This window comes from Tachysurus fulvidraco, chromosome 7, assembly GCF_022655615.1.
Source record: "Tachysurus fulvidraco isolate hzauxx_2018 chromosome 7, HZAU_PFXX_2.0, whole genome shotgun sequence".
NCBI lineage: Eukaryota > Metazoa > Chordata > Actinopteri > Siluriformes > Bagridae > Tachysurus > Tachysurus fulvidraco.
This window is the reverse complement of record NC_062524.1, coordinates 11,012,453-11,023,843: the sequence shown is the minus strand read 5'-3', so window position 1 is coordinate 11,023,843 and position 11,391 is coordinate 11,012,453. Positions and strand designations below refer to the sequence as shown.

General features: G+C 41.4%; 1 protein-coding gene across 9 annotated transcripts in view; it reads left to right on the top strand.

Moving 5' to 3' along the window:
- Positions 1–599: 599 nt before the first annotated feature.
- phactr4a (phosphatase and actin regulator 4a) overlaps positions 600–11,391 on the top strand; it is a 51,639-nt gene continuing 40,847 nt past the window's right edge. For 4 of the 9 annotated variants that reach the window (XM_047816064.1, XM_047816065.1, XM_047816063.1 and 1 more), the window contains exon 1: positions 1,182–1,226. In XM_047816064.1, the coding sequence (XP_047672020.1) occupies positions 1,197–1,226 (30 nt within the window). In that variant the 5' untranslated portion in view covers positions 1,182–1,196. Of the gene's footprint in view, positions 706–823; positions 887–1,181; positions 1,227–4,468; positions 4,656–7,943; positions 8,036–11,391 lie in introns of those variants that run through there. The other 5 variants (XM_027143818.2, XM_027143819.2, XM_027143822.2 and 2 more) reach the window with 5 other exon arrangements.

The window sequence follows — 11,391 nt, the reverse complement described above, 5'->3', positions numbered from 1 at the left end:
TTGTATTTAAAACATCACTGGATATTATATTAATGCCTTGTTCATAGAACTGTTGTAAACAAACAATTTTGCACAAGCACTGAATATGTTGACTTTAAGATAATGCGGGTGATATTGCTTTCAAGGTGGAAATTCATTCTCTAGTTTTTATTGACCAAACTGGAAAAGACGTTTCAGGTGTTAACATTTTGATAACAAACTTAGTGGTATCACCAAAAGCACTAACAGTAGTAATAGTAGTAGTACAAAAACTGTCCACCAGATAGCAGACATGACTCAAACACCCAATGTGGTTTCCTGCTAAACAAACATATATATATATATATATATATATATATATATATATATATATATATATATATATATATGAAATGTATATTTAATAAATATATATTATATCTATATGATTTAATGTATATATATATATATATATATATATAGTATATATATAATGAAATGTATATTTAATAAATATATATTATATCTATATGATTTAATGTATATATATATATATATATATATATATATATATATATATATATATATATATATATATATATACTTTTAACTTTTATTTTATTTTATCCACGCTACACATTTCTGTCCACCAGCCTCCAGGTGATCTGCTACACCGTAACAAGGGGAGTTCAGGTCAATTTGGCAACCCTATCAACCTCGTCTCCCTGTGTGTAACCAACATTACAGGTAGGCTGACTGATTATTGTAATAAACGTGATTAACGTCTGCTTTGATTACTAACCAGTACAACTTGTGTCTTATCGGGTTATCTACTGTCTTACGAGTTTGTGGATGTTTAACACAGATTTATCCGACAGATTATTCCAGACTGTCGTCAGCTACACAAACTATATGTTTCCGTGAGCAGGTAAGAGCCTGAAAAGTTTCTCCAAAGTATCTCCAAAGTATCTCCTCGTACAGATCATTGTTATATGGTCATCATGTACTAACGGGCACTTTGTAAACTGAACCGTGAGACTTTGAGTGCTACCTGTTGCTTATATAAGGTTATTTGCTAACTAAGCTAACTACGCTAACTACGCTAGCGGGCGCTTGTGAATCAGAAAGTTAAGCCAGAAGACAGTGACACACAGCGATAAAACACAAGGTTATAAGGTGGTCTTTAAACACCGCTGTATAAAAGAAGAGAAGTAGCAGTGATTATAATAATAGTTATAATGGAGAAAAGGGCTGGTTTGGTAGCACAGGTAAGGTGCTAGCTGTTTAGCACGTTAGCTTGTTTATACTGTATGTCCTGTGTTGTGTTTACACACATCCCTTAATGACTATTGTTTTTATTTGGACCAGCTGAGCTTAAAGTTAAAGGAACACATTGTATGATTTAACTGGTTTATTTTAACTCGTATAACTTGGTGCACCTGTCACAAGGGGAGGGAGGGACGGGGGGGGGGGAGTTGTTACCTTGTGAGTTGTTACCTTGTGAGTTGTAAACAGTCGGTTGTGAGGTTTATACTTTTAATAATTACTGTTACACTTTGTATCAGATATTCTACAGATTAGGCCACAGATTACAGAAAGTAGCTACAAGTCGGTATTGGTCCATAGGAACACTGGTGATTAGGTATTGGGTCCATAGGAACACTGGTGATTAGGTATTGGTCCATAGGAACACTGGTGATTAGGTATTGGTCCATAGGAACACTGGTGATTAGGTATTGGGTCCATAGGAACACTGGTGATTAGGTATTGGGTCCATAGGAACCCTGGTGATTAGGTATTGGGTCCATAGGAACACTGGTGATTAGGTATTGGGTCCATAGGAACACTGGTGATTAGGTATTGGGTCCATAGGAACCCTGGTGATTAGGTATTGGGTCCATAGGAACCCTGGTGATTAGGTATTGGGTCCATAGGAACACTGGTGATTAGGTATTGGGTCCATAGGAACCCTGGTGATTAGGTATTGGGTCCATAGGAACCCTGGTGATTAGGTATTGGGTCCATAGGAACACTGGTGATTAGGTATTGGGTCCATAGGAACACTGGTGATTAGGTATTGGGTCCATAGGAACACTGGTGATTAGGTATTGGGTCCATAGGAACACTGGTGATTAGGTATTGGGTCCATAGGAACACTGGTGATTAGGTATTGGGTCCATAGGAACCCTGGTGATTAGGTATTGGGTCCATAGGAACCCTGGTGATTAGGTATTGGGTCCATAGGAACACTGGTGATTAGGTATTGGGTCCATAGGAACCCTGGTGATTAGGTATTGGGTCCATAGGAACCCTGGTGATTAGGTATTGGGTCCATAGGAACCCTGGTGATTAGGTATTGGGTCCATAGGAACCCTGGTGATTAGGTATTGGGTCCATAGGAACACTGGTGATTAGGTATTGGGTCCATAGGAACACTGGTGATTAGGTATTGGGTCCATAGGAACACTGGTGATTAGGTATTGGGTCCATAGGAACACTGGTGATTAGGTATTGGGTCCATAGGAACACTGGTGATTAGGTATTGGGTCCATAGGAACCCTGGTGATTAGGTATTGGGTCCATAGGAACACTGGCGATTAGCTATTGGGTCGATAGGAACACTGGCGATTGGGTATTGGGTCGATAGGAACACTGGCGATTAGGTATTGGGTCGATAGGAACACTGGCGATTAGGTATAGGGTCGATAGGAACACTGGCGATTAGGTATAGGGTCGATAGGAACACTGGTGATTAGGTATTGGTCCGTAGGAACACTGGTGATTAGGTATTGGGTCGATAGGAACACTGGCGATTAGGTATTGGGTCGATAGGAACACTGGCGATTAGGTATTGGGTCCATAGGAACACTGGTGATTAGGTATTGGGTCCATAGGAACACTGGTGATTAGGTATTGGGTCCATAGGAACACTGGTGATTAGGTATTGGGTCCATAGGAACACTGGCGATTAGGTATTGGTCCATAGGAACACTGGCGATTAGGTATTGGGTCCATAGGAACACTGGTGATTAGGTATTGGTCCATAGGAACACTGGTGATTAGGTATTGGTCCATAGGAACACTGGTGATTAGGTATTGGGTCGATAGGAACACTGGCGATTAGGTATTGGGTCGATAGGAACACTGGTGATTAGGTATTGGGTCTATGGGAACACTGGTGATTAGGTATTGGGTCGATAGGAACACTGGCGATTAGGTATTGGGTCGATAGGAACACTGGTGATTAGGTATTGGGTCGATAGGAACACTGGTGATTAGGTATTGGTCCATAGGAACACTGGTGATTAGGTATTGGTCCATAGGAACACTGGTGATTAGGTATTGGGTCGATAGGAACACTGGCGATTAGGTATTGGGTCGATAGGAACACTGGTGATTAGGTATTGGGTCTATGGGAACACTGGCGATTAGGTATTGAACACTGAATTCAGGGAACATTGGTGGTCAGTGATTGTCCGAAATGTACACTGGTGGGCGGTGATTGGTCAATAGGAACACTGGTGGACGGTGATTGGTCGATAGGTCAATAGGAACACTGGTGCATATTTTTGTCCTGCTAATGTACAGTGAAAAGAAAACTGAGAGGCTGGTGAGGTTTAGATCTGCTGTAACAAATAATAGCAGGAACTTGTGTAAATGTCTCACAACATAAATATAAATATAAATGATTCCTCATTGAATGTTAATTTAAAAAAAAATTGGAATTGTGTAGTATCAGAAGAGTGAAACACGCAGAGGTTTGATGCTGTTTGGAATGTAATCAACAGTGAGCCACCTCACACAACCGTAACTGCGTTTACACTATGCACGATATACTTCAGCACCTAGTGTATGGATTTTATACGTGTAGTATCTGTTTTATTAACAGGAAGTACAAGTAATGACAGTCGATTGCAGATGACATCAAGCACGTGTAATGCGATGACTCTAGAATAAGCAGAATATGGAGAATCTTTAAAATGTTGAAAAATAAATCACATACCGAGGGCTGATTTAAAGAGCATTTGTAAGAAGTCTCGTTAACTGGTGTGTTGTCCGACATCTTTAACATCTTTCTTATCCACTGCCTCATCAGTGCCTCGTTGCCCCGCCCCTTATCTACTATGTAAACGAGCTGAGTGCATCAAGATAATAAGTGCATCTTCCGGGTACTTGGTGTATACACTGTTTATACTACACAGTGGTGTAGAATAGTGCATAACTATACAACTTGGATTTTATTTTTATTTGGAAAGAAATCCACTCCTGAAGTGAGAGCAAGTCGTAACGGGAATCTTCACTACGGTATGGTCTCGTCTCGTCACAAATTTGTACTTCTGAGATCTAAATGCATGCTCTCAAGTACAACATCCCTCTAAACCGAATATTGAAAGAACATACTAGTTTAACACTCAAGCATCTTTCAGCGCGATGATTTCTGGGACAAACTGGAATCACGCAAATCATCGAGATTGGTGTTTTGGATTGAAACCAAAGCCAGCCCCTCGTTCTGCACATTCCTGTACGTTCCTCGTGTGTGTCACCAGCGAGTCAGAACAAGCTCCGTGCCCAACTGTGCCGATGCACACAGGTTTAAAGCTGGATGATGAGCTCCCTGAGACTCTGCTTTAAAAACACAACTAGAGATATGGAGCAGACTCTCGCTGTATCCGGTTAAAGACAGATTTCTACCAAAGGTAAGCGACTTATTCCGAACGACGTGCTGATACGTGGCTGAAAGTGTAGATCGAGAGACGGCTCAAAGGACACGGCTGTCCCGGGTATCTGTCTTTCTTATCATGTTTATCTAGACAGGAAGTGGTTGCAGTTCCGCAGCGCATTCCCAGAGCCATGGAAAAACCACCAACAAACTTAAACTCAGCAGAAGAAAAGTTAATCATTACAGAAAAGCTCTCATGCTCTACATGTGCTGTTCATTCGAAATGCAGCTGCGTGTTTTTAGTTTCAGAGAAGATCTTAAATCATGCATTGTCCGCTTAGTGCTTCGTATTTTTTGACATTCCTAAATTTTTTTAGAATTTCATGTAACAATTAAACGTTATGAGTCTTCCATTCCATTTTTGATCATTATGTTCAACACTTTAGAAGAGTTCACAGAAAGAAAACAAAAGATCAGATCGTGCCGGACAAACGTGTTTGTGGATCGTCTTTACCGTGCGAGATGCTCCGTAAATGTACAAGTCTTTACAGGATTCCATGATTTTTGTGATCAAGCAAACCTGACAGTATTCTGAGAGGCATCATGTAACATCATCAAGGTCAGAATCATCACTTCTGCAGAAATAATAGCTTTCAGATTCAGAGTGTAGCGGGTGGATGCAGAGATTTTATTTGGTGTTCGAACAAAATTTTCATTTTGTTCTGTCTGTACTACAGCCACACGGTACACAGAGAGAGAAAGCACTTTTGTAATCAAAAGCCATCACGTGTCTACACTACAACACCCAGAACACTGAAACCATCGACAAAACCATTTCAGGCCACGAAAAAAAAAATCCATTTCATAATCTCTGCCAGTTATTGTGCAAGGCGTAAGAGAAGCCCAGCTGAACTTGCTAAGCAGCTTCAGTCTCGCCTACGAAGATGCCATATAATTTAAATGCATTTTTATACTCCATCCTGTCAGCTCTCGTGTCCTGCCATCGAACGGGGGCGGAGTCGAGCTGTAAGAGGCCACGCCCATCAAGATAGAAGGATTCCAGCGATTAGTGTGAAAAGCTCGGTACCGATTTGCCGTCTCGCTTCCCTCCATCCGCAGCCTTCGGAACGAGATGTTAATGCGGTGCAGCTGTGCTAGCGTAAAATCTTCCAGCGCTAAGTAGCGACAGAAACGACAGTTCTCGCTGATCACCTGATGTAAAGTTTAGCTGAAGAACAGCTGCTGCTCATGTATGAGGCTGTATGCAGTATGAAGGGGGAAAAGAAAAGAAGGGGGCGGGGCCAGATAGGCGTAACAGCCCACAAAACTTAGCCTTTAGTCCATATTTATTAGCTGTTTAAAATGCTACATATATATATATATCAGCACAAGTAAGAGTGCAGTTCTACTCCATTATCAGTCGTTCTGAAACTGGGAGTAACCACGTGTCTGAGTGTGATAATGACTTTATCCCAGTATACAGTATGGAGTAATGATTCTACACACAGTATGGAGTAATGATTCTACACACAGTATGGAGTAATGATTCTACACACAGTATGGAGTAATGATTCTACACACAGTATGGAGTAATGATTCTACACACAGTATGGAGTAATGATTCTACACACAGTATGGAGTAATGATTCTACACACAGTATGGCAAAGTTTAGTGTAAGTCAGGGCCCGGGGCCCGAGACGCGTGGAGTTATAGAGAGACGTGATGTGGAAGAGTATAGACTTAGGGTTAGATACACACACATACACACACTCTCTCTCTCCCTCTCTCACATTCACTTTACACACACACACACACACACACACACACACACACACTCGCATCTCACATTCACTTTACACGCACACACACACACACACTCACGTCTCACATTCACTTTACACACACACACACACACACACACACACACACACATTTTTGTATTTTTTCCCTCAGCTTTCTCATGTTGTTGTCCTTAACAGTAAGTAAAGTTGCTAAAACTGTTAAATCACATTAAATACAGTAAGAAATTATTGTATGTTGCTTTAACTCCTTTAAATTGGACTAAGTGAGATTGTTTTAGTGCTTGTGAAGGAAGAGAACATGACGGAGTCTTAGTCTTCTCTGTTTTGCCCTGCGCTCATGCTAACACATGTAGTCTACTAGCCCTGTGTGTACTTTCACCTGTCTGTGCTTATGTAAATATTCCAAAGCGGGATCGGGTCACTTCACCAAACCTGTCAGTCCAGCTCCTTCTTTCCATTTCCGCGTTTTTCTTTGTTTTATTTGTTACTTTTAAAAAAACGCGCCGAGTCGATTCAGAGCCCAAACCCCCCACGTTCACGCGCACTGACATTGGTTCATGCTGTAGCACGCAGCGAAGGGCCTGTGCATCATTTAAATACCGACTTGGCTTCCTGAAGTGTTTCTGCTCGTGCTTGTGTTCACTCGCTTTGCCTGCAGGGTGGAATGAACACCGGGGCATTGTGGGAGTTACACCAACTCGTAAAGTCAGCCGTCTCAAACAGAGGTGTGTTTATCTGCGCAGTTTCCGCTCAGATTCCACACTGTTGTAACTTTTATCCTTGGGCTTTGTTATACTTTGGTCCTGCAGCAATGTAGCCCGTCTCTCACACGAAAATTCCTTTGCTTCTCACAGCGTTTAGTTGCTTAGCACACGGATTGGTGAGCGATCTTCTTTACCGTATTTTTGTATTTATTCCTCACAGCCGGGCTCACACTAGAATCCCAGGGTAAAATCTGTAGTCACTTATGGCTGGTTTGACATGGCTTAATGGTTTTTTCTCTGATGAAGTTCTGGCAGTGTCTGAAGGGTTCAGACATTTACCTGCAGTGTGACATCTCTTACGACAAACGTGACAACTTCAAACCACCTCAGGGAAGACGTCGAAACGATTCATGTGGACAGTGCAGCAGGACAAAAATCCAATTGCTACAAACTGTTTTTGTTTGCTGCTACCTGCCATTTTAGAGAGAGAATGCGGAGCCGAACGTGTCACGGATTTATGACGTAAAACCCCGGACAAGTCTTCTTGTGTGCATCCCCTTATGACGCGTCCTTACTGTGGTACAGTGTGACACGACGACAACTAAGATCCTACAGCGTGACATGGGGATCATGGTCGCACCTTCTGAAAGCAACAATCGACAAGGATTATGAAAAATCGCCCAGTGCGAGCCTGGCTTTAGACAAGCTCGAGCTGCGTTAGAAAATCACCTGGTCCATTTGGTTCAGCTAAAAGTAATAAAGCAACAGCAAAATGAAACCCAGCACAAGATCAGGTCTTAGTCTTTGGGCGTAAAATCACATCAGTGTGAAATTCTCTGGAGCCGACATTTTTACTCCTTCACCTCAGCTCGACTGTTGTGGTTTCTGTTCCAAAAGCAGGAGCAGAAAGGTGAGTAATCTGGTGTCCTGGTTAAGAAGGTAGCGAGTGAATAGAGAGCACAGATTTGCTGTAAACATCCTGACAGGAGTTCAGCATGTTATTCAGTCACATTCGATCCATTCATTCAGGGTGTATGACCGTATCACTTAGATCGTATCTCTGCACGGGATGAAGTGGGCTTGCTTTGCTCTCCGGGGCATTTCGACGTGTTTAAACTTGTGTGATTGTGTGTGTAAGTTGCGGTGCTCCGTGAGAACACCGCACTAATGGCTCATCTGCTCCAGTGGTTGATGACATAAATAGCTCACTGCAGCAGAACAGGTTTAACAGATGTCCTGTCTGTCTCCCACAGAACAGGTCACAGTTAGCAAAGCTGCGTATCGGGCGGTTCGTGCAGGAAACGAGTTAAAATAGAGCTGCGAATCCATTAAAGACAACCCCGGAGATGTGAGGAAGTGATCGTGAAGAGGGAATATGAAGAGTTGCACAAACTGCATTGCTTTTCATTAATATTAAAACAATAAATAAATAAACACAATTTTGCGTAGCTCTTAATGAGCTCTGTAGTGGAGAAAGCAGCAGTGATTTGTGGGTTTGTTTTTACTGTTAACCGGCTTAAGTCCGAATTAAACACACTTCTGTGTCATTTCATGTCAGTTTCATCCATGCATTCGTACCAAAACAAAATGCAGTCACTGTCCAAACACAACTCGAAGCTGTACCCACAAATTGGGGATCAGGACCCGTGATCGGAATTAGACAAGAAGCTGCTTCCCAAATCACACTACACATTCGCACTGTGATTTACTGCGCAATGTGTTTATTGTGTGAATTTTTAAAGGACAGTGTCATCTCATTTTTTTCTCTTGTTGGAGTTTTCAGCATGAACACTACACTATACACTTACAATATTTGTACTGGAATATAATTTGGGACACACCTTCATCTTTCAGGAAGCGTTGGCTTCCATATGAAGGACTGCTTGGACTGTTTCCTCATTCCCAGAGCGATTGGTTTTAGCTGGAGAGATAAAGCGCACCACAGACGAGCTTGTGTTGTGTTGTGCTGTGCTGTGAGCTTGCGTTGTCCTCAGGTAACAGACCAAAAGCAATACCATAACTCTCCTGTGTTTTCAGTATACACAGAGTTACTACAGGGGAAAAACACTCAGCTTCCAATATGATGTACACAAAACAACAACTCAACTTTTCCCTGCACTCAGAAACAAACCACAGGGATGGACAAATCGTAAATTTAGAGAAATATCATCTCACAACCGACTGAGTTCACGTCCTCCTGGGAAATTTGTATTTACGAGATGTGGGTTCGTTCAAGTCACTTGGGTTGGAGCAAGATGGAGATTCACAGTCCAGCTAGTCCTCGAGTTACTAAGGAGATGTCCATCATAACTAGAAAATATGCCAAGTTGAACCGTGACCTAGCCAGGCCCAGAAGTCTTAAAGAACGGTGATCAGTATGGGCATGGTTTCCCGCAGAAAATTTGTTAGTTAAGGCGGTAGGGTTCGGCGGGGCTGGGGGCAGGGCGGCGCTTCTTTGTGAGATAGACCACAGACTCTGTACTACATTTAACAATTATTTATTTAACACTAAATATAAAAATTAAATAACATATAATAATAAAAATGAAAGTGCAAAACAACATTCATAATTTTGCGGACACTCGTTTTATCAACTGGCTAGTTATCCTCCAGACAGTGACTCTCTCTCATTTCGTCTGTGTGGCGCGTGTGCCCGCTCGTGGTGTGAAGCGCGTCCACGCTGTTCTTCGAGATGCACTTGATGGCCTTTTGTGCAGCGGAATTTTTTTTTTGAATGACCTAGTTAAGGCGATAGGGTTTCCCAGCTTAGGCGGGTCACCTGAACTGCAAAGTGTTGCGAGAAACCCTGATGGGGTAGTGTACGCTAATTGGTTAATAACGTAACATTTGACTAATCTTATTGAAAGTTTGTTCCATAACTGATTCTATCCACTGTAAAACTTTAACAATGCTGAAACCCTAAGCTGAAATGAAAGCTAAAGCTGTGTATTGTACAATATTGAAGTACTTTTTGTAGTACTGTGTGTTGTACCGTGAAAGGTTTATCTCCGTTTAGTTTGTTTTCTCCAGCGCGGGAAAGCTGATCCTATATTAACACGGGTCCTACTTCTTGCCTTATCGTAAGCCTTTCTTTGCTTTCTTTCTTTCTTTTTATTCTCCATGTCTATGTTAAAACCGCTTTCTGCTAATGTCACACATGCGCAATGAACACTCTCTCTGCCCATATTGACAAGACGCGCCCCTTTCTGCTCATTGGCTACACGTTAGTTTTTTTTTTTTGGTGGCCCAACGCAGTTTTCTGAAGCATTTCTCAAACAACGGAGACCCCACCTTTAACTTAGTTGTTAGAAGATGAGGATGGTGATGACGAAGGAGCAAAAACCACATGAAAAAGTGTCAATCGCTAGCGACACTGAGGTGAGGCATCTCATCTTGACTCGCAGAGAAAGATCTACTGATATTAAGTCTTGTGTAAGCTTGTTTTATTGTAAATTTAAAAAAAGAATTCAGTTCCTGTGACGAGTAAACATTAAATTTAAAAAAATAATCGTCAAGTTACAAATATAGAACCGTAATAAGGTAGGTTATGTTAATAGCCTGGATCCTGTTCTAAATGTTTCTGTATACTATGTTTGAATCTTTAGTAGCTTATGTAGCGTATGAGTCTTAAGACTTGTTTTACGATGCCAGGATTGATTCGGTTTCTTGTGTTTTATTTGTCTACCAGAAAGTGTGATGTCATTGATGCAGCCTAGTTTCGACCGTTCATGTTGGAGATTACGCAACCTCATGTGGGATTGCCACGATTACTGTCCATGGCTGTCTGGAGCAGTCGGTTGATGAAAATTCAGCATTTCTTTCCAATAATAGAATTGATTAATTAAATCCACGCCTGTTGTAACTCCATTGGACAGTTGTACAGTCTCTAATGCTGAATACGGCCACTACCGCAATTTATACCATAATAATGCTGTGAGTTTTTACAGTAAAGAGAGTAAAATACTCTACTGGCCTAGTCTGTAGGAATCAGACCTACAATACCAAAGAAAAACAAACAAAACAAAAATAAATCTAATGACTGAACTACCCACAAACACAACACGACAAAACCAAATATCACACTAAAGAAAAGAAACAAAGGAACCCAAACAAAACCAACGGGACCTAAACAATGACGATAATTAAAAGACAAGCAAACAAAACCAAACGATTGCACAATAAAAAAAGTGAGGAAAATAAAACCAAACAAAAGGAAACTACAAAACACAACTAAAGACAGTCCACCACTAAAGAACAGAGAAATAA